We start from the raw sequence: 23162 nt of genomic DNA, 5'->3' as shown, positions 1-23162 counted from the left end.
TTCTCACCTTATCCTGCCTCTCCTTCGCCTTCTGCTCCTGAAGCTTCTTCTCGGCCATGCTGTACTTGGTTTCCACCCGGTACAGCTTCTTATCCAGAGAGCCCTGGAACACCACGAGGAGGCAAAGTGCTCCATGATAATGATGTCACAACGAGATTGTAAGATATTAAATATTCCAAAGCACAAATCTGTCGAGTGTAGGGGCTGAACGTGTGATTGATTGCTGTTGTTCCAATGACAGATACTTGTTTCAGTTATGATGGCTTTCCATTCATGCAGTTCCTGTGAATGAAAGCCTACTGCGTTACGGTTTAAATGAATACAATGTTAATTAAGTTTGATTTAAAAGAACACCGAACTTATGTTGAATTCAACGGGTTTCTGGGTAATGAACTGGAAGCCTCTCAACTTCACACACTGTTCAGGAGAATGGAAGCACAGGAAGTGGATTTAACTCTACTATAGAGACCACAGAGTCATGTGACTCTTTCATTCATCTCCACGCAGCCATACACACACGCACTACTACAACAACAACCACTGACAATATTCATTCATGAGGATTCCAGACTCATCACAAGACTGTGTGAGCAAAACAATCAGAAGGTGGTGAAACAAAACACGGAGTTCCTCCACATTTATTTCTGAATACAATGCTCCTAAAAACAGGGAGTTTGTGTTTCAACACAACAATGCAGCTTTCAGACCATGAAGACAATAAAAAGTGTACCTTTAGATCCTTCATGGTGTTTTTCAGGGTCTTGATTGTGTGTCCCGAGTGTCCTCCTTCTATGGTGCAAGCGTTGCACACGCATATCTTGTCGTCCATGCAGTAATATCTAGAGTAGATCAAGTAACAGTAGATCAAGACTTCGTGGCATTGACGAAAAACTGAATTTCAGAGCCACCTTTTCAAAAATACGAACACATTTTGAGTGCACGTGCTTCCCACCTGTATATCTCATCGTGATCCGGGCACTTCCTCTTCCACAGGTCGTTCATCGGCTCCGTTAGCGGATGCTCGCGGAACGCCGGCAGCTCCAGATGCGGCTTCACGTGCTCCTGGCACATCGACACCTCACACTTCAGACACGTCTTGACCGCAAACATCGACCCAGCAGCAGCAGCTCGCTGCTGCTTGTCATCGTCTTCCTGAGAAACAGCAGCAGCCGAAGAAGAAGAAGAGCCCTCCCCTACGGCACTGATGACCGAGGCCTCGGCGGCGACTGACGGGCAGTAGTCACAAGGAACAGCAAACAGACTTCTGGCTTGCTGCGCCGACAGAGAAGACGGCAACAGCTCTCTGGACTTTAAAGCTGCAGTGGTGGCTCTGCGGCGGCGGCGGTAGTCGTCCGCAATATTGGCGAGTTTGAAGTTTTTCTGAAAGTTGGTGCCACACCGGTGGCTGTCGCGGCACTCTGGGCAGCGGAAGCGGCCTCGATCCGCTTGCCGCTTTAGGCGGTCCAGGCAGGTCTTGCAGAAGTTGTGGCCGCAAGGGAGCAAGTGGGGGTCGCGGTACAAGTCCAGGCACACCGGGCAGGTGAGCTCCTCTTGGAGGACGCTGGACTGCTCCGACTGGGCCGAGGCCATGGCAGTATTCACACCGGGGAGGTCCGACAGGTGAGTGGGGCTGGTGGTAGATTAAAAGATGCTGATGATGTAGGTGTCCTGAGATGTATGTGTTCTTAAATTGGTGGATTGATCATTTCGACTAAAACAAGTCCCCATCACTTTGGGAGAGTTTAAGTGGCATAAATTCACAATTTAGGACTTCTCATAGAAATAATAATCAAAGTATTTATCTGGAAAATAATCTATAATCATAGAAGAAAAAAAAAGTTGCAGCTTTAAATGTGATTATGCCTCAGTAGACATTGCCTTATAGAAAGCATATGCAACTGATTTACCCAACATTGCTACTTCCTGCATGTTCTTTTACAAAAGGATAAAAATTAAAATAGAAGTGCAACTTCAGGCCTCGAGGCAACCTCCAAAAACAAGGTCAGCTTTACCCCTCTGGCTCAGTTAAACTTGTAAACAAGTCTGTTTAAAAAGGGCATGGCCTCAACATAAGCTGCCAACCTGCTCTGTGTTGTTAAAATGAGACCCAAAGTGGTAATATCACAGTTAGGTAGTCAGCAGTGGTTTCCAGTGCTCCGCCTATCAGCCTTATAGACACGACACGGGTAACAACAACGCATAGTATCCTAATGATAGCTACATTAGGTCAACGGGTCAAACAACAAATGACGTAAGCTAACTTGCCTCCCTGTCAGAAGACTCGCAGGCTACTTACCTGAACAAACGTATGTCCTCGTGCAAGTCGGAAACAACTGATTTTGCTGAGCTGTACAAGCTTCTCTAGTACAGTTAGTAACACTTAGCTAGTGTCACAAACGAGGAGGCTAACGTATCGAATGTCGGAAACGCGGTGCACCTGTCGTGCTATAACGTTAACATGTTAACCGTTGCGACCAGTTAGCTCTGCGCTTCTTTTTTCTTGAGGAAACATTCCAGTCACCGGAGCATTTAGTCTCTCATCTGGAGTTTTCCGCGGCAGTTGACACACACACCTGTGCGACAAAACAAACGGACTGACGACTAATTAGCTGGAACCGGCTGGGCAGGTTGATGCGGGGGAAATGCTGCCTTCATGGCCCCTCGGAAATTCCGTATATGTACAATACATTCATTGTAAATAGTTGACCACTGTGGGCGCTGTTACTTCTTCTTCTCTTTTGAGGTTGATTGGCGGTTGGCAAACAATGAATTGGCGCATTACCGCCACCAACTGGTATGGAGTGTGGATCAAGATGTCCAGTAATTATAGTATAAAAAATGAAATAAATAAAATAAAAAACTGCAGCTCATATTTTTTTAATATCAGTTGGTCTAAGATATTGAAATAAAACTTGATAACATTCACTTTTTGAGTTATTTTGCAGAATATCCACTACTGTTCTTCTGTTGTAAACTAGTGTTTATTAATATTATGCAGTCTTTAACCGTGGTGGACAGAGTATTCAAGTCAAAACACGAAACCATTGGATGAAACGCATCAACAAATGAGTTGCCTTTTCTATTTTGTTAATGTGGTTTTGTAAATGTTTTCTGTTTTCCAAGTTGTTCGTGTGTTTTCTAAAATTATGTTTTGCGACGGCAATCAAGGCCACTATGCCTACAAAAATACTTATGCAGCAATGTAAACATAACCCAGGACAAGTAAAAGCCCTGCATGAATAATCCATTAATTACGAAGTGCAGGTGTATTTACGGGAAGAGAACTGCATTCCTGTGACTGATATATTATTTGAAATGACTTGTTATTCCCGATGCATCAATGTCTAAGCAGCATTTTACCATTGTACTGTTCTACGGTGCAGTAACTACTTTATATACAGTTGGCTTGTTAAGTTCAGTACTTCCCAACTTAAAAGTAACAATACTACCGTGTGAAAATACTGCATTCCTGCATTCAAACAATATTGTTGTGCACAAATTCAAATAAAAGAAAGAATGGTTGTTTTCGTTTGATCATTTAATGAGTTTTAGATGGGAGGCAATAGTATATAATAGCAAATAATCACATTGCAAGTTTAATTATTTTGCCAAAACAACTGCACACATTATTACCAATTACATTTTCACACCACGCTTCTTTAAAAACATCGATTTATGTTAGAATACACATTCACAATACATTTGAAGAAAACAGGAACACAACCAACAACTCATTCAAACTGCACAAGGACAATGGAATCCAATCAATACATTGTATCTTCTATTTGTATTTGTATGCATGTATGCTGTATTGGAAAAGTGCATCTAAATTAATCTAAAATTCAATTCTGCAAAAGATAATGCAAAATAGTTAAATGAACTTAAGACTGAAGATACAACCACTACCATCTACTAAAATCTAAAAAGTGACTGTGACGTGTGAGGATGTCCCACTTAGAAGACGACAGGACCCTGAATGGTGAAGCCAAGATAGACGAGCATCGGGCTCAGCTCTGAATAAGGTTCAACTACTTTAACCTTTATTTCCTTCCCTCCAGCACAAACGAGCATTTCCTCTTCCTCATGCTCCTGTTGCATCGTGGGAGTGTGCTCGACCCGGACTGGGAGAAGCATGTCTTCAACTTCTGGGATTCGCCACACATCACCCGTGATCCATTTTTCATTGATCCGCCTCCATTTCTCCTTAGCACTTTGATTCTGTTCACCAGCTAGCTCAGCATCCACCTTATTTTCCACAATTGCATCCAGCCTTGATTTGTGGATCCATCTGCTCAGTCCGGAGCCCTTCCCCAGAAAAAACAAGGGCACAAGGTAACGGCCCCGAAGGTACTTGGCATCGGATTTCCCGAACGCTTTCTCCATGAATGTGACATACTGTTGCAGGTCAGGCTCAAACATGAGGTCATGTTGTTCAGGCTCTCTGCTTGGTTCTTGTTCCTCATTGCTCTCCTCAACCTCACAGGTTTCTTCTTCTGACCCCACATCCTCTGTGGCCGGTTGGTCAACTTCTTCATCATCCTCATCTTGCACCACTTGAGGCTCTTCCTCAGGCCAAAACAACAGCAGAGCCATGAGGTAAAACTCAGGGCTTCGCCACCCCACGCCTGAGTCCAAGAATCTGTGTATTATTGCTTTGAGTTCACTCACTGGGGTGAGCTTTGGAGAGTTGTGCATCTTGTTGCTCAAGAGGATGTTAGAGAGGATGTAACTTTCAGCTGCTTTGACATTGGCAGGATTGGCCTCGTAGGTGGCTTTCAAATCTTCTTGGATTTCCTCTAAATCCGACACTGTTTGCTCGGCCTCCTCAAATCCAGCGCGTCTTCCCTTTGATGTGAAAAGGCCATGATTCAGACCATCCAGAAGGCCTGGAAAGCTTATGGATTCAGCTGCCGCTTCTGTTGTGTACATCTGGTAACAAAGTGCAATGTCCTTCCAGAAGTAATGTGGCTCTGTGGATGTCATGTCAGGCTTGGAGTAGGTTAGGTGCTTGGAGTAGGTTAGGTACCGTTCAAAAAAGTCAAACTTATCTGTAACTTTCATTTTTAAGTTTTGGATGAAACTCCTGGATTCCTGTGAAGACAGAGATCTTGCTGCTCTGAGTTTCGCAAAGGCTATCTTTGCCACTTGAATGAAGCCAAAAAGGCCTCTGTCGTTGAAGGAATTTGAAATGCTTACAGTACCAGCCATGTCATTCATTTCTGGGCCCTCTTCATTGTCAGCTTTCCTCTCCACTTCTTTAAAGGCTCTGAAAGCCGTATTTGCCATGCGTAAGATATCCTCCTGTCGCCAGGCTTCCCCCATGAAACGATTCTTGTAAACCTGCCCGAGAGTGTCAGCCACATAAGAGTTGTTTGGAGCTCTTTTAATGGCTGTCTTTGCCCATTTTTCAGCTTTGTTATAGTCTTTGTTATCGTCTCCTCTGATGTAATAGATGTAATAGAGACGGGAAAGGGTTTGGGGGTAGATGTGGCTTTGTCTCAATTTGTTTGATGCAGTTTCCAAGACAGACACGGCATTGTAGAAATTCTCTTTTTTCCGTATATCTTCAATCAACCTTGAGAACTTCTCTTTACCCTTTACTCCTAATTCTCTCTTTGTCAGCAAATCGTTGACGAACTGGAGTATATGTGGTTGGGCCTGATCGCCACAAAGGGAGAACATCAATTTCTTCACTGTAGCACTCCTGGAAATCCCTAAGGCAGCTAGTACCTGCACAGAAATCTCTGCAATCTCTCGGTGAATCATACATTTCTGACTGGATTCGTTGATACAGAAGGTAAAAGGCCACATTCTTTCTTCAAAGGGGGGGCCTCCATGGATCGGATCAGGTGGTCCAAGGATCTGTTGACACTCGGACATCAGGAGGTAGGACTCAGGAATGTACGCGTTCAGCAGCGTCAAAAAAGAGAACAGTTGCGTGTTGGTGGACTTTGGATTTTGTTGCATATGCTTTGAAAGTATAATGCGCATATCATCCCTGAACACTGCCAACTCCATGATGGTTAGCTTGGATTTTAGAAGGAAGATGAAAATGTTTTTTTTTCTCTTTGGTTCTGCTTCAAAAAGGTAGTCCAGCAGAATTCAAGTACCTGAAGAGGTGATCAAAAAGAGCCCATGTTAATCATTTAGTTTGAAGTCATTCTTCTTTTTTTTTCAAGTTCGACTTGATAATAAAAATATCCCCATAGTCGAAATTATGAGATAGAAAGTCGAAGTTATGAGATAGAAAGTCATAATTCTCAGATAGAAAGTCATAATGAGATACTTAAACATAGAAGCAGCTCTTTGGCTGGTAACTGTACATTTGACATGGAAATGTATTGTGAGTATTGAAGACTACTTTCAACGTGTCTTTAAAACACATGAAATACTTCACGTGGGATTGTGCAAACGCACCCGTGAAAGGATTTTAAGCTTTGAACAAAGTTATTGTAATAACTTGCGTTTGATATTTGTCTTTGATATTTTCTTTAATAGTTTGATCTTTGATAGAGTAATGTGGGTTTGTTAACCCTCAATTAAAAGGATTTAAGTTATAATAACAGAAATGTGCTTAATTATATTTTTACATTTATATAACTGCATGTACAATATTTTTACACTTGAATAAACAATAATCAAATGCAGAGACAGTTATTTACCAATATGCTACGAGTAGTTACATTTACAACCGGCCCTTTGAGGGCGACCGTGATGCTGATGTGGCCCGGAGTGAAAATGAGTTTGAGAGCCCTGGTTTAGATGATGAAGAATTAATAACACGATAGACTGTTCAGCTTCAGTAACACAACAGCACAAATCTCCACAAATATATTGCTCAAATCACGTTTGCACCGATAGTATTCAAAATATAATAAAAGAAACAAAGCAATGGAAAAATAAACCACAAATCTTGTTACCTGTTTGAGTTCCAGCAGGTGTGAGTGTGACGAGAGGACCTGAGGATTTTATTTATGAACACCTCTAAGTCACGCCTTCTGCATATTGTACATTCTTCAACTTTGAATCTGAGGTGAGTCTCATTGCGTTGAGTGGCACTCCTCTTTGGTGACTATTTACGATACCAATAATACCTTCACGGACGTCACTGAACTCTGTCGTTACGTTTCCACAGAAATGAAAGTGTAACTAACAATAAACGTGCTTTCCTGTAAATGCCTTCCACGTCATACACCTGCATTCCTTCATGTTTCGTTTCAATCAAAACGAAACAGCTTCACTGTTCAGCTGATGAAAAACACAGTTTATTTTAAAAACAATAACATAATCTTGCAAACAATGAAAATGACCGTATGAAGGCTTGCTATTATGATGTCAGCCGATAAGGCCCTCCATAAACATACACTGCATATCCCTTATACATTTAGAAAGGGTAAAACACGCAAGAACATATTTTCTATATAGTGTTTGTGCTGCAACAAACTACAACCATCAGACAATGAAACATTAAAGCTGCTCTCAACATTACTCTATCAACAATATCAGAGCCAAACAACAAACAGACAAAGTAGGCAACTAGCTGGTGACCAGAGGAGCATTTAGTGGCTAAAGAGATCATATTTATGTTTACAGCTTGGTATAAAAAGTCAATTAAGAGCATTTCCTTTTTTATGACAACTCTACTGTGGTTGAATTTTTTGAAGAACTCATCGTTTTAACTATTGATTATGTTGTTTAATGATCGGCAATGTAATACAGTTGTAATCCCATAAAATATGATTCATGTATGAACCAATTATCTGTTAAACGCTATTTATGTTTTTACATTCATTGATGAAGTATTCATTTGAATTGAAATGACTGTTTAGTAAGTTAACAGTACGATGTTGAAGATATTTAATGACAAAAGAGGTTTTTGAATGTGATTTGAAGTTTGCTCATGTGTGAGATTTCGAAGGGCTTTAATTTTGAAACGCTACATCAGAATGTGCTGGTTCTCTCTGAGTGACACCTTGAGGTGGTCTGCTATTAACCGGTCATGCAATTCTTTTGTAACTATGCACCATTTCCTCCAATATCTCATCTGAAATTAGACAAATTCAGCAGCAACAAAGCAGTGAAGATTACAATTTGTTTTAAAAAGCAGCTCCTCCGCTTCACCTCTAGTCCTGCAGTTGATTTGAATGTGAAGGTTTGAGGATTCATACCGTATGCAAACCCAAACGTGTGACGTTGTATTTAACATGTATTTGACTGCAAGTGTACCGTAAAGCATTTGCACAATTTCTGGTTTCAGATTTTAGGGTAAAAAGCATTAAACATCACTTTAACATCATATAAAATCATACATTTCAGATCAGGTTTCATCTGTTTCTTTAATAACATGCATAATTGACACTTCGGCATCAAAACATGGGGAATCACATGAAGTCACAATTCATATTGAACATAAAGGCCATCGGAGTCTTCCCCATTGTCACTGTATTAAAAACTCCACTAACTTCACATTGAAAAGATTATTATAATCCACAAAACCATAGAACGTGTGCACCATGACAAGTTCACTCACATGTACTGCGCATAAATGCAAATGTAAACAAAACACAGATTTAATCTCTTGTTCTAAAACACCACTTCAACACAAGCAAAGATTTAAATATTTCATTTTCTTCATTTTTTTAGTTTCTAGAGGATACATTCATCTATTCCGACACGCTTCAAAAATACACCGATACAGTGTTAAGATGATCGCTCGATTCTTCAACGAGTCAACTCACTTTCACCCCAACAGTTGTGTTGAATCAGCATCCTGTGATGAGAAGGAGAAAACACAAAGGTCTCAGCTGATGACTCCTCGAAGTCAAATTCTAGGTTGGAAAGGAGTCTTTTGAGATGAGGAAGCGAACTGTGTACTCACGGGTCTTCTCAACTGCTCGTACGTTGGAAGACGAGTCCACTGTTGTCCCTTCGCCAGCTGAGTGTGAAATCAGTCACCGACCGGTGTCTCAGAGCAGCGTCCAACTGAGGGGACACACACAGTGTTCGACAAATCAAAGCCCTTCACCACGGTTACGCTCCACAGATCCCCAGAAATAGCTTTACCCGCCCATCTGTGTCACATCAATGTGTCTGTAAACATATTCAATATTAACGGCTCAAAAGGTATTTTATTTACTTTTTTCAGGAGAGCATCAGTGACTGTGGAGTCAGCGAGGTCGACGTCAGAGCGCACCGTCATCCTTATTACCGTCTTCTTCACTTTGAGACCTGCAACAAGAATCACACCGTCACGTGATCATTGGCCCCGTCCAGGCTCTTATTGATGAGCGCCGTTGGAACCTTTTGCTGCCTGAAATGCAGACACTACCCAGTACTTCCACCTCATCTGCATGCTTTTTTGAGAAAAAAGGAAAAGCTATCGATTATAGAAAGAAACTCAAAGAAACGAAATGATTTCAACATGCAATCACTGTTTTTTTTTGGCCAGGTTTTAATACACGACACAGACACATCATCTTCTGAAGGATAGCGGTGGTTGTTCGCAAACAGTTGCATATTTATACATGCAGCTGTCGGAGCATTAAGTTGCAGGTGTTTCGGGCCTCCGCATGAATGTAGGTCTGCTTAGCAAACTTCTCAAAAATAAAAAAATCACTTTGGGTTGCATGTCTAGGAATTAATGTAGAAATGTCAGGAACTCACCGCCCTGACAGACAAACGCGGCCTTCTCGTCACACGGAGCTTCGACCCAGCGTCCCTGCTGCGACGCCGCAACAGCAGCACAGTCACCCCGAGGGTACGAGACGCTCGGCCAAAACCTGAAGGTGGTTTCCCTTCCATCCGACCACACCCAGGCATCTTTGAACAGGCCGATCCACACATGTCCCCCCCACGCTGTGGCTACATTAGCGATCTCCGAGTGATCCAACTCGTTGCCGATGTAGGCCAAGTCGACGTGCTTCTCTCTGCACAGCTCTTGGCTGCTCACCCAGCTCCTGTGTTCTGAGTAAAACACGTACCTCTGCGCGCCATCCTGCTGGACTAGAGAAAGAGACAACAAACGGATTTCAGGTCTTTCCTCTTCAAAGCAAGCAGGCGTCAAGCAAGAGACAAGGAGATGGAACATCACTGATGGAAGCTGTCGTTTAATATCAGAAAATATGAATCATCTAGTTTTAAGCCATGTGTGACCTGTGACCTGTGAATCAAAGGACTGAAAGCGACTTCCAATCTTGTGGTTTGAATGTTGTTCTTTGTGGATTTTATTATCTCAGTCCGGTTTCTGGACTTGTCTGTTCGCAGGATTATGGAAAACCTATTGGCCTGATTTTCATAAACCGCTGTCGAAGGGCGCAGCATGAGCCAAGGAAGCGCCCATGAGCTTTTGGAGCTAATCTGAAGCACGGGGCAGATACGCAAATCATTTTTGTCTCAGCTTCCCTTCTTGTTTACGATGTTTTGAAAGCGTATTTGTATCAGATGTTTATGTTCCATCTGCTACGAGAATCCCTCTGTCATTTACTCACGTTCATAACACGCAAAACCGTGTTCTTTTCCACAAGGTGCGTCATTCCACGCGCCAACAACAAACATCTCTACACAGGATTCAACGTCTCCGCCGTTCGGTTCACCGCCTAACCAGTTGGTGTAGTGCATCGGGCCCCTGCCATCGGACCAAATCATCCTGCTGGTCTTTCCTCTCTGGAGCCCGATCCAGCTGCTTGTCACACGGCTGCCCAGCGTGTCGACCAGCTCGTTCTTGCCATTCATGTTGTCCACGGTGGCCAGGTCGGTGTACTTTAATCTGCAGAAGCTCTGAGCCTCATACCAAGTCAGGGAGCCGTTGATGAGGTGGTACTGCTGAGGCACTTTGGGCAGAAGTTTAGACATTTCAAAAAGGCAAGCACAGCAGAAACATGCAGAAACATTCAAACTGAGTCACAGAAAGAGGCACAGGGGTGTCCTGAATGAAGGATCAAAGGCTCTGTGACACTCAGCAGAACTCTACACGGTGAGCTTCTTACTTTTAAAGTTACAAGCAATACAGCAGGCTCCAGTAAACGCTTCAAAGAAGAATTGAGCAGCACAAACCTTCAAGTTCTTAAAGATTTTCACATGTGTGCGTGCTTTGGAAAGTGTGTATTTTACCGGTTGTCACACATTATCAATCATAAATCACAACACAGTGACCAAGATGGAAAGATGTTTGTCCTGAACAGGTACTTACTCAGCTGATCAGTCCTCTGGAACAAAAGGAGAATCCCTGCGAAAGAAGCAGGTTATTTTCAAACCTTTAACAACCGTCAAAGTCAGTAGCAGCCTGCTAGTTATTCACGTTTCTTACCTGTGAAAGGGAAAGCACTCACGAGCCACGCCATTTAATCTGAGCCGGAAGGACAAAAAGGATACTTACAATACATTAAGTACATCACATTGAGAAAGGAAGCAAAAAGAGTTTTAAACACAGACTTACCCTCTCTCTTCCTTCCACAACCAGCTCACATCGCATGTTGGGTTCATGGAAATTCTCGTCACTTTTTCAGACCATTTTCATGCAAAACCTGTAGATTTGTTTACCATGTGGTGCTTTGGCATCCGGTGGTTAAACAAGCTGCCGCCTTTGTGTTTGTCAGCAGTGTTGCTTTGCAACTCTTAAAAAGCTTGTATAAAACTATATATATATATATATATATATATATATATATATATATATATATATATATATATATTTACTCCTCTACATGAAAGTGAAATAGATCCTGTTATCCAACTCTTAGTAAGAAAGTGAGGACACTTATTTAACTAAATGTCAAAGTATTCCTTTTATTTGCATGTAACGCTGTGTTTATAACATCGGACATGAGAGAGCAAAACACATTTAAACTCTTTAGTTTTACATAACATGGACTTTTCTTCAGAAAGAGTCTTCGTTTCACATTATGTGTTTGAATGCAAAGATGTAAGTTTGAATTCTTTTTTTAAAATCTCCTTTTGTTTTGACGATTTAAGATGAACTTTCTATCCTCCAGGCAGCCGTATCATTTGTTCAAAAACATTGTTTATGTCGACATGATGAAAAAACATCTAAGTAATACGGCACTAAATTACAGATTCAAATACGATTTTATTTTAAATTTTAGGGAATTTTATGAGGTTGTGATTCAAACAAATAAACAAAAAGAAAGAGACAACACATACATAACAACAAGAGGATGACAAGAACAGTTGGATAAAAGCCAGCAAACATCCTATCGTCAGACTGTCTCATGTTTATCGTTTTGTATTAGAGATATCATGTCCCTTCAGGGTTGCCGTAGAGAAAAGGCGACTTCCGCTGCTCTCCCTGGAGACGACTGGACATCGCTGCGGTAAAGTCAGCAGACACTCAGATCTCCGCGGTCAACTCAGCAGACACATGTTAGTGCACCTATCTGCTGAAATTTACCGTAAACACATTTAAACGGCACAGTGTGAGACAACATCCGGTTTCTTCAGCCGAACATCCGGTTTTCAGAATAAGATGCCAACAAAGTATGAATTATATTCACATTAAGTATAAAACATGCTGCCTGCATCTCGTGAACCAAATGTTATTGCCCTTTTGTTCATATAGCAGTACTTTTAAAATAAAAGTGCGCAATACACTACTTTTGAATTCATTGTTGAACTTTGCCATAACAATGCGATTCAACGCGATTAATCGCGATTAAATATTTAAATATTAAGCCAGTGAACAGTGGTCTCCACGTGCCAAGATGCTTTGTGAAAATATTGTACATTGAAGGTTTTAAAGCATCTTAACAAATGACCTGTAGCCTGTGTGGTGAACAATAAGGCGACACTTAGCTCTCTCTGCTCACCTCGAAAATATAATGGAAAAATGCCGTTCATCAAGTTTTAGCACATCAACTACAAATCATGAACACTCACATTTGTTCTTAAGCGCTACACGAAAAATACATGTTTACAAATGTTGTCTGTATTTTAACATGCAGTTAATATTGTTCTAAATAATATAATAATATTGATCTTTGTAGGAGTTATCGTTGTGTAGCATGAAGGGACTGCAACTGGCAGTTCGTTGTGCAGCTCTACAGTGTAGAATAAGGACGATAAATAAACCTTGTCAAGTACTCAAAATACTGCAGTTATCCATCAGAAAGTACACGGCATCTATATAGGAAATGAAAATGATTTTAAGGTAACAATACAGAGGTTAACACAACATTTCTAGTTGCATTTTCTTCCAACCTCCCTCCATGATCTGCAGTGATGAGAACAGAATAAAGAACAAATACTCGAGTAGATAAAGATGAAGGTACTTCTGTCAATGTGGTCTTACCTCCTCTCTCTCTCTGTGTCTTCACTCGTCTACGTCCTTCCCTGTCGCTGAGTTTGGATACTAAACGGTCCATGACCACAAGTCAGAGGTTGTTTTTCTTTGTGTGCTCGGTGAGACACTTTGCAGTTTCCAGCGAGGGGACGTTTGCATGCCCGACAATGGGCGCGAGGGCTCTTCTGTCTTTGTGAGGACCGATGTGAGGTTTATAGGACATTTTTTGGAAAATGAAGACATTTTGTCGAGTCTCCACTTCTTTTAAGGACTTGGTTTTAGGGCTGAGGGTAGAGTTACACTCAGGTTAAGGTTTGGGGTACAACATGAGGAAGAGATGGATGGTGGCTGGGGAACGCATTAAGTCAAGTACGTCAGTCCTCCCAAGTATAGAAACACAAACGTGTTTGTGAGAGAGGTTCCTCCACACATTTGGTTTGCAGCAGACCACTGCAGTGTGTGCATGATGTCTGGACAGAACGTGTTTGTCAGAGCAACAACTTTGCTTTGAAAATACCAGGTGAGCTGTTCATCCACGTAACACACACACACACACACAACAAACACTCCAAAATGTCCCAATATAAAATATGAGGCACTTTGAAGAATCGCATCAGCATACACCACTGCCTGTTTAGTAGCATTAAACTGAAGCTATCGAGTGATTTAACACCATCTGTTTCGGCCAAATGATGAAAACTGCTTTAAAGAAACGTGATGAACACGTTTTACAACCAGAGAGAATCGACAAACTGTTTCTGCAGAACGTCACAATCCTTTAATGACTCAATTCAAGAGATACTTTTATCAGAAATGCTCGTCGTTTCCTTTTTTCTAATAATCTTTAACCCCTTCTTCAAACCGATTAGTTAAATTAGATTAAATTGAGATTAAGACGTCGTTTCTCTTTAAAACGCCAGAAAATATTAAATAATTCCCCAATATAACTAGACAATTACGTCTTCAAATGTCTTAGTTCTGTCCGACCAACAGTCCAAAACCTTTCAAAAACCCAGTGATATAAACCAGAGGCAGTCGTCGCTATGACGTTTACTTAATTGTACGCGACGGAACGTTTTTACGAACGCGCAGAGAGAAGAAAGCATTCAAAACAAACTACAGTTCCTTTGAATTTTATTACAAAAACAAATTTCCAGAATTAACAGTACAACAACAAATCTACTCTGAATTGAAAAAAAAAAAAAAAAAAGGATCAGAGGACGAGTGTGAGGGAGACGGTGTGTGTGCATAAGTTTATAAACCCCATTTAAAAAAAAGAAGAAATCAGAAACTGTATCTGCCCCCCTCAAAAAGAGAAAATGTTCAATCTTATTACTACAATTTAACAAACACAGAGGAAAACATGACGGGGAAGTGAAACAAAGACAAGACGGTGGAGAGTCTCAGGTTTTATACAAAACACTTGGCAGAGGAGATGTCAAGCCTTTTATTATTCATTCGTTAAGAAAGTCGTCTTTCTCAACAGAAAGTAAACAACGCTCGCAATAAAAACCCATTTAAACATGCACACACACACACACACACACACACGAAACCCTGATGGATGGATGGAGATGGGAGGCGGAAACAAAGAACAAGGAAGGAGAGAGGAAAACAAGCTGATGAATGAAGTGCGTGTGTGTGTGTGTGTCTGGTTCTTTCTTACCATTTCAACATGACACTTCACTGACCGACACGAAAATAACGGGGTGTCTGAGCGTGTTTTGTTTGTCTTAAGTGTAGGAGTCAAAAGAGCCAGTTGGGGTACAGGGAAGGGTCAAGGGTCAACTAGGTTTGGCAGTATGTGTGCGTGTGTGTGAGAGATATATTTTAGGACCGTCGCTTCTTCTTGTTGGGCGTGCTGCTGTGGGCCGATGGCCGGACCTTTCTCTTCTTGTTGTTGTTGGTGTTGGCGGCGGTGGTGGTGTCCTCCTCCACGTACTGGCTCTCTCGGTCAGCTAAAAACAACATGAATCACCGCTCTGTCACTCACTTCACACATCAATGTCCAGGCACGGTTCATCGGTAGAGGATTTTACAAACCTTTCCTTGCTTCTTCCTCCAGCTCGTCCCAGTCTTTGCCGCTCTCCTCCTCGCTGCCCTCCGACTCGCCGCTGAAATCTATAAAAACAAAAGCAAAAGGAGCTGATGAGACTATTGTACTCTTGGATTCACTTCTCTACATTGTGTCAAAGACAATAAGCTCCATTTACCGTAGTAAATCCAACAGTTTGAAATAATAAATCTTACTAGAGTCCTCCGCCTCAGAGTCGTAGTCCTCGTCACTGTCCTCCTCCTCCTGCGTTTCTTCGTCTGCAGACGGGTTGAAAGTTTCATCCTCCATTTCCGACTCCGCATCTTCCTCGGCGCCGCTTCCCTGAGACCAAAACAAACCAGAGTCAGAGGGACGGAGTCACACAAACACGTTTGTGTGAAGTGTTTTTGGGCCACTGTGCTGGCCGTACCTCGCCCTCTGGGTCCAGGAAAGACCAGCCTCCCTGCTCGAAGAAGCCCTCGGGATCGTCCACGATGGTCTTCATGATCTTGGTCCAGTTCAGGGACTGGACTCCCTCCGTGTACTTGATGTCACACGAGCTGCGAAAGAGACAACAGAGCGATTTAACACGCAGAGACCGGAGAACCCGCGTTCGTAAAGAAGCAGTTGACAAATAAATAAAAAACACACTTGAGCCACTCCTTGATGGGGTCGAGGGAGTTGACGGGCACGGCGTTGATCATGGTGACCTTCTTGTTGTAGTCCTTGTAGACGATGACCACGTCGAAGTTCTTCAGGTGGAACTGCACGCGCTCGAAGTGGACCAGCTCCACCTCGTCCAGAGTCACCACGAACGGGGGCTGGAGTTAAAAACAAACAAAGAGGGCAAAAGAAAATAGGATAACCGCATTAATGCAGAGTATTAAGATACATTTTTTATTTTAAATGGGTTTTTTAGTCAGTGGGTAAGAGGTGTTGAGTGTGCTCACTCACCCATTCAGTGGTGTTGACGAGGGAACCGGACGTGGGTTGTAGCAGACAGGTGCTCCTGTAGGGGGCGCCCTGGAACCTAGAACCAGAAGAATCAGACCAGCCGCTTATTGAGCGCACCTCTTTCCCCGTCCCGGCTCCTCTCGTGTTCACGGTGCGGCGCTTTACTCACCCGAGGTCTCTGAAGGGAACCTCGAACTCCAGCTGCTCTTTGGTCAGCGTCTCCACCTTCTCGATGAAGTTCTTGAAGGCCGACTTGAGCTTGTGCCTCATCTCGCGCTCCATCTGCTCGGCGTACAGGTCGTCCCGGTCGTGCATGTGTTGGTGTTTGCCCAGGTCCGTGGTGATCTCCCCGACCTCGGTGTAGAACTGGACGTCCGTGTGGCGCCGCTTCCCGAACATGATGGCGTTCTGGAAAACGGAAACTTTAAAGTTGTACTGGAACATCTGCGTGTGTGGTATCGAAAACATCTCGCAAGTGCTGAACCAATAACGCTACCTTGAGGTGGAAGTGGAGTACAATGATCATCTCCCCGTCGCACGGCTGGAAGATGGCGTGTTTGATATTGTTGTAAAGAATGTCCACTTTATCGCCGCGGACCGACGTGAAACGGAAACCTGCGCGTGAAGAAGAGAGGGAGCGTTCAGTAATAAAAAGGAGGTTTTGGCGTCCCTCCTGTTCGTCCCGATAAGAGCCTGTCTCCCACCGTTGGTGTGCGCCTCCAGCGAGCCCTGCATCCTCTTCTGCGCGATGTTGGGTCGGATGTAGAGGTCTTTGAGTTTGGGGTTGCTGCGGTTGAGGTTGATGACCAGCGAGTCCTGCTTGACGATGCCCTCCTTCTCCTTCTCCTCGGCCTCCCGCGTCTTGTAGCGCTTCTGCACCTCCTTGATGATGCGGAAGGCGTTCTGCAGGTTGGTGGAGGGCACCGACGGGTCGCCGGGAGCTTTGAGGTTGGACGCTCGGTACGTGCTGAGGGGAGACCGGTCCCGATCGAGAGTAAGTGAGGAGGACGGATAGGAGACGAACAGGACAGAAACAGACTTCAAGGTAATTTAAGACCTTCATCAACAATCAAACCAGACAGAGGTGGGTTTCAGTCCCGTGCCGTCAATCAATAAAATGCCATTTTAACCAAATACAACTTTCTCTTCCTCACATTTCTTTAACAAACGTGGCGTCGGGGTTGGGGAAGATGTTTCCCTCCTGTCGCCCCAGAGAGCTGCCGGGGACGTAGAAGTTGATCCTCAGGTAGGTGTAGTCTCCTTCTACGGACATACTGATGTTCTGAAATAATTTAAAAAAACATCAGTCAACATGAAAAGACAATCTGGGAGTAAACAGAGGTGACGGGGCCGTCGGCGTACCTTGATGGTGGCGATGTGGAACGGCGTGGCGAGACCAAAGACGGGCATGACGACGGTCTCGTACTTCTTGTCTATGAAGATCTTCATTTCTCGGATGTCCTTTTCTCTGGGCATCTGAGACACGTTCTTATAGGACACGTTGGATTTTCTGGCCCTGGAGAGGAAAAGAGGAACTCAATTAACAGAAAATGAATCTGTGGCGAGGCCCTCTGCATCATCAGGACATTATTAAGTGTTCACACTCACTTCAGGATCTGCTCCTCTCCTTGCCGCTCCGTCAGACGACGCTTGGCTTCCTCGTTCAAATGATTCGCCAACTCCTTCTGGTGAGCCCGCCTCTTCTCCTCCGCCGTCATCTCATTCTGAGTTTGACAAGAGACGCGACTGAGTGATCGCACGCAGAAAACACCACAGTACAGGGTTCTTTTTGTACAAAACGGATGGGAAAATAAATAAATAACACATGCAGAATACGGACATGTGTTACACGGCTTTGGATGGTCAGAGAAATCAAAAACGCACACAAAAAACGGGAAAATAAAATCACTCAAAAAGAAAAAAGAAAAAAAGGAGACGTTCTCCCGATCAGTAAGTGGATTCTCACAACTAAAGCACTTCAGCCGATGAGACTTTAGAAGAAAAGCATTGAATACTTACCTTCCCGAGTAGCTGGTAGAGCACAAAAACAGTCACACTCTTAGTTACTGACACTCCGCCAAGGCGCCACATAAACACTGATCACCGGTATCCGACCACACAAAGGCACCCTCACTCACTCGGGTTCTGTCGGCCAGCAGGGCGGCGCTACGAGCCCCCTTCCCCAGCAGCTCCTCGGCATCGTCCCCGTCCTCATCCTCCTCCTCCTCATCGTCATTCTGAGGAGAAAGAACCACGTCGACGGTCATTTCAATGAGCTGCGATGATCGTGATTAAATCATGTTTACTTCATTACGCTGTTGATACAAACTCAACCTGCATGTTTCAAAGTAAAAGCCCTGGTATCCTTTAATTTCCTAACAAGGCTTTTATTGTGAAACATTAGCAGGACCCGTGTTGTGGGAAATTCAGTGACTGAGCGGCTCACATACGCTGCTTCAAATGTAGCTACTGCCATCGTGTGGCGCTTGTACGTTACTACATAATACAGTTTGGAGGAGACAAAGCATCTCTTTAATTAAACAGCTTTAGAAATACATCCAATACGTACACGAACTGCTCAGCTTCAACTTGTTCTTTGCTTTTCCTTTTGTTCGTGCAATTAGCGACAAAAAGTTGAAAGATGCAAAGCCGCGTACCTTCAAGAAGATCCCCACATTCTTGATCTTCTTCTTGACCGGTGTGAGTATCGTGGCCGCCTCTTCCTGTTGCAGAAACATTTCAGGTTGTGATGAATAAGTTGCTGTGACTCGTACTCGTTTCTAATGTTGAGGTCACAGTGTTTCTACAGCGTCGCTCGTATCAAGGGAAAGCGCACCTCATTGATCTGTATCGAGTCCCCGATAAACAAGGCGTACTTCTTCTGCTCGTCCTTCTTGCCGTCTTTATTGACGAGGTCGGCGAAACCTAAACTGATGCTCAGCACCATGCCTGGAGGAGACGCACACAAGCTGCTTAACAATTACGTAATGTAGAAAGACGTTCGTGAAACGCATTCACTCGACATCGACAACGACAGACATTTGCATCCGAACGTGCCGACTTCTCACCTCTTTTAAGTTTGTACTGGGTTTTAGCGTTCAGAACCAAGGAGCCTTCTCTGAACTCGATTCCCATTGCAAAGCTACAAAGAACAAGAAAACAACACAAGATGTGAGACGAGTGTGTGAACGCGTGCGAGAACACGGAGGAGAAAAAGATGTAACGTGTGAGCATCTACCCGAGGTTTTTGGTCAGCTTTGCGACGAGGTCCGACTTCTCCTTCTTCACGTAGTCCTGAACAGCGTTGTAGGCGTCGCTGATTTTTACTCCTGCAAAGAAGAAACACAAATATACTTAACCCTGTATTTACCAGTTGCCTTGCTGCGTGTAATAACTACCTACTTAGGTAGTTTTTTCAAATATTTTATTTTTGTCATTTTTCAAACCAAAAAAGCCTCTAAAATGTTCAAATGTTATGCCCATCTTTGAGTTTTGTACATTTTGAATTCATGTCCCTGGGCTCCTAAAAGTTGCGACGTAATTTTCAGCCGATTCATAGTAGTTTGAAATATTTCCCACGCTCCCAGCGTGCCCCTGAACCCACCGTGTTTGAGATGCTTGAGCAGCTCCTCTTCCACCTGCAGCAGGAAGTTGTAGTTGTCCTGCATCTCCTGAGGCGGGTCCACCATGAGGGTGCGCACCAGGTTGGAGCAGTACGACTTGTAGCGGATCCCCATGGCGCACGTGATCGCACCGAAGTGCATGTGGTTCTTGTCGCTGGAGCAGAAAAGACGGTGTCCGTTAAAGTGATGGTCAGGGTCAAAATGTACGATCGTCTCAGGTTGTTTTGCCTTTTATTCTCCCTCCGTTTTCACGCTTCCAGTCTGTATGCTAAGCTAAGCTACAATTACCAACAGCTTTAAAAAAACCGTATCACCGTGCCTCTGCTCTGGTGAGGGGAGCTACCTGACGACGCTGAACTTGAGGCTGTAGTTGCCGCCGCTCTGGATGATGGGAGGGTAACACATCTCCACCGTGGAAGGATCCGCACCGCCCAGGTACTTCTTCTCCTCGATGGCCTTCTCCACCGACTCCGCCAGTTTACTGTGGCGCACTTTCTGTTCGGGGGGAGGGCGAAACAAAACAATTCCTAATTACTCCGACATGGAATTAAAAACTAGGAGGCTGATAGACATTTTTCAACAGCTATAATTCCGGTACACACTGCCAGCATTAGTCCAGTAAACTTGTATCAATAATCCTCAATCCGACATGGATCCACCGTTCCGTCTCCTCACCTCATCTGCGTCGACGATCTCCATGACGCGCTCCTTGAAGAACTTGGAGTAAACCTCGCTGGTGATGGCCGCCGCCTTCTTCATCAGCGCCAGCTCTCCGTCTTCCTTCACCGCCATCGTGTACGCGACCACAGCGCTGATGTCCACCTGCAGGTCGGGAAGCAACGTGAAAAAGGGGAACGGTGTGACCAAACTAGAGAATACAAAACACGGTTATATATTAAAAAATTAAACTTTTGGGATCGTGTTTTACCTTCTCCAGCCCCTCAGCGGTGACGGTGTCGTTCCAGCTCTTCATGTAATCTCCGGGGAACTTATCTTTGCTGAAGATCCCCACCGTCTTGCCGTCTCTGCTGCCTCTGATCGCTTCGATCATCTTGTCGAAGTTGGCCTTGTTGCTTTCATTCTGAGACACACAACGGCAGTTAAGAATCTGATTTACGTACACACAGAAAATCTGTTCACCACGCCTGCCTCCCAAAAATCACACCCTCAAATCATGCGCAGACAAGTGTACAAAAAAGGGAGTGTGTATTCAGGCCACTACCTCCGTGTCTTTAAACAGGTTACCTTTTCTCTGGTGAGCAGCGTGATGGGCGGGACGCCGTTGGCGTTCTCGTTGCCTTTAGTTATGGCCACCTGTTTGAGGAAATCCACCTTCTTCTTGCTGGCGAGGAAGATGATTTTAGTGTCGCAAAAGACCATGATGGTGTCGGTCAACTCGTAGCCAAACAGCCATGTCTGAGGGGAAAAAATAACATGTATACGAACCGGATTCATAGAGTTATCCATCCGTGAAACCCCTTAAAACGCACGCGTAAAATGCTGAGAACTGCCGTCACAAATGCAATAAAACCCTCACATGTAAGAGGGGTGACAGCAGCAATTTAGCCAAACATTTGGACAGTTTTTGACTGTTTGTCGAGCAGCCGTCTGTCCTTGTCCGCTGCAGCTAACGTTTGTGATGCCGTACGGAGTTTCATAATAAGAATAGGTGAATAAATGAAAGCTAATTGTTTAGCTGTGAATGTATTTTAAAGAATTTGGAACTTCTTGTACTGCTGCTCAAGAAAGACTTTGTTTACATACAAGACTAATAAAGCAATGTTGATTATTTTCTTAATTAATTGATGCACATGAATGCATCCGCATCTTAAAGGTGACCCTGTAATGCTGGAGTGTGCTCTTACCTGTATGGCCGTGGACTTGGCGTACACAATTTCCTCGTCCACGCCGACAGACACCACAATGGCATCAACTTTGCCAAACTCATCTTCTCCTTTCTGGGAAACCAAAAAAAATAAAGATACAACCACACATCTAGTGTTATGCATGAAAAGGAAAACCATGCTGGATGTGCTCCTACTATTATAGTATCGCTGGTAGACTAAGAGTGCTGGTCTCATAAAGCTGTTTTTAAGTCTTTAAATGACTTATAATGCAAACAAAGTGTTCCTTAATGGACCTATTTGCGTAATTGGGCAGTAATAACCAAGTAGAAAGCTAAGCAAAAACTTCCAAGTCATAATGAGTTTAATACCTTAAAAAATAAGCTATACGGTTGCGTTTATGTAATGAGACAGGTACTCATTTAGAGAAAAGGGATTTCCAGAAGATGCAGGCATCCTGCACACGTTACTGGGACGTTATTCATGCTAATTAGCCACAGCTAACATTAGCATGTAGCGAACGTTACAAACCCTAAGTGACATTAACATAATGGCCAACGGCTTCGGCAGCCAAATTGTAAGCACACCTGCATATGCATGTTTCAGTGTTCACTTTTAACACGTTGCATTTGTCATTTATTGGTAATTTAAACTCGCTACACATTTTAGCTGCTCGGCTAAGTAAGTTAGCTCGGTTAGCAAACTTACTAGCTAACGTGGTGAATTGGGATGAAGTGTGCTAACATGAGTTAGCTAGCAGTTATAGCATGTTGTGATACAATAGACTTGGTGGGACGTCTTCCAAAACACGTATAGTTGAAAAATGTTGTTTTTAAAGTGCAAATAAAGCAGGTGCATAATGTGCAGACTGCGGCCTGGTTGTGGGCAAAGAAACGGCACAACAGTCAACTCGCTAAGGAGAAAAAAACGCGGCTAACTTAGCGGTTGGTAACGTTGTCTCCCAAAAGCCCACTTTCTCCACGTGCAAGTTAACCACAGCAGACGACACGAGCTTCAAATCGTCCGTTTTGTTACCTTCCAGTTGGTGTACAGTCTCTTGATCCGGCGGTAGTACGCTTCCTTATCCAGGTTTACCGCCATGGCGAGTCCTCTGGTGCAAACTCCAGCTCCCGCCTTCGCTTCTCAAGCAGGGCCGGATGATGATGAGGATGATCAGTGTCAACTAACAATAACGCACTTTCTTTCCACGCCTGTCGAGATCCACGCACCACTACCAGTCCTACTTCCTTTATATTTTCACCACAGAGGCCTTTTTCCACTGAGGAAAGGGGTCATGTAAAAAAAATAAAAAAAAGAGCCACGCAAAAAAAAAACCTTATGAGCAATCACTCGGTTAAAAATACGATAAATTATTAAAATATAATGTAATTTGGCTTTACACCACACTCACA

The 23162-nt window shown here is 43.5% G+C and overlaps 2 protein-coding genes across 2 annotated transcripts in view; both read right to left on the bottom strand.

The window, feature by feature from the left end:
• Positions 1 to 2576, bottom strand: part of LOC306796771 (E3 ubiquitin/ISG15 ligase TRIM25-like) — a gene marked incomplete at its 3' end in the record, with an annotated part of 3514 nt that extends 938 nt beyond the window's left edge. The window contains exons 1-4 of the mRNA XM_079295840.1: positions 2297 to 2576; positions 953 to 1630; positions 731 to 839; positions 8 to 103 (exon numbers count right to left, since the gene is read on the bottom strand). Of these exons, the coding sequence (XP_079151966.1) occupies positions 8 to 103; positions 731 to 839; positions 953 to 1590 (843 nt within the window). The 5' untranslated portion in view covers positions 1591 to 1630; positions 2297 to 2576. The remainder of the gene's footprint in view (positions 1 to 7; positions 104 to 730; positions 840 to 952; positions 1631 to 2296) is intronic.
• An 11835-nt stretch (positions 2577 to 14411) lies between these two features.
• supt16h (SPT16 homolog, facilitates chromatin remodeling subunit) lies at positions 14412 to 23155 on the bottom strand. Its single transcript, XM_079295154.1, has 24 exons — positions 22786 to 23155; positions 21772 to 21864; positions 21152 to 21322; positions 20835 to 20987; positions 20582 to 20728; positions 20250 to 20401; positions 19888 to 20060; positions 19522 to 19612; positions 19352 to 19425; positions 19120 to 19232; positions 18941 to 19006; positions 18422 to 18520; positions 17892 to 18007; positions 17646 to 17799; positions 17438 to 17565; positions 16988 to 17250; positions 16780 to 16898; positions 16453 to 16691; positions 16284 to 16359; positions 15981 to 16150; positions 15760 to 15889; positions 15545 to 15671; positions 15338 to 15415; positions 14412 to 15252 (listed from the first exon to the last, which is right to left on the bottom strand). Exons 1-24 carry the CDS (start codon positions 22849 to 22851, stop codon positions 15125 to 15127), a joined length of 3126 nt encoding a protein of 1041 aa, XP_079151280.1. The 5' UTR covers positions 22852 to 23155; the 3' UTR covers positions 14412 to 15124.
• Positions 23156 to 23162: the final 7 nt, after the last annotated feature.

This window comes from Melanostigma gelatinosum, assembly GCF_949748355.1.
Source record: "Melanostigma gelatinosum genome assembly, chromosome: 23".
Lineage (NCBI taxonomy): Eukaryota > Metazoa > Chordata > Actinopteri > Perciformes > Zoarcidae > Melanostigma > Melanostigma gelatinosum.
This window is presented reverse-complemented; position numbering and strand designations above follow the sequence as displayed.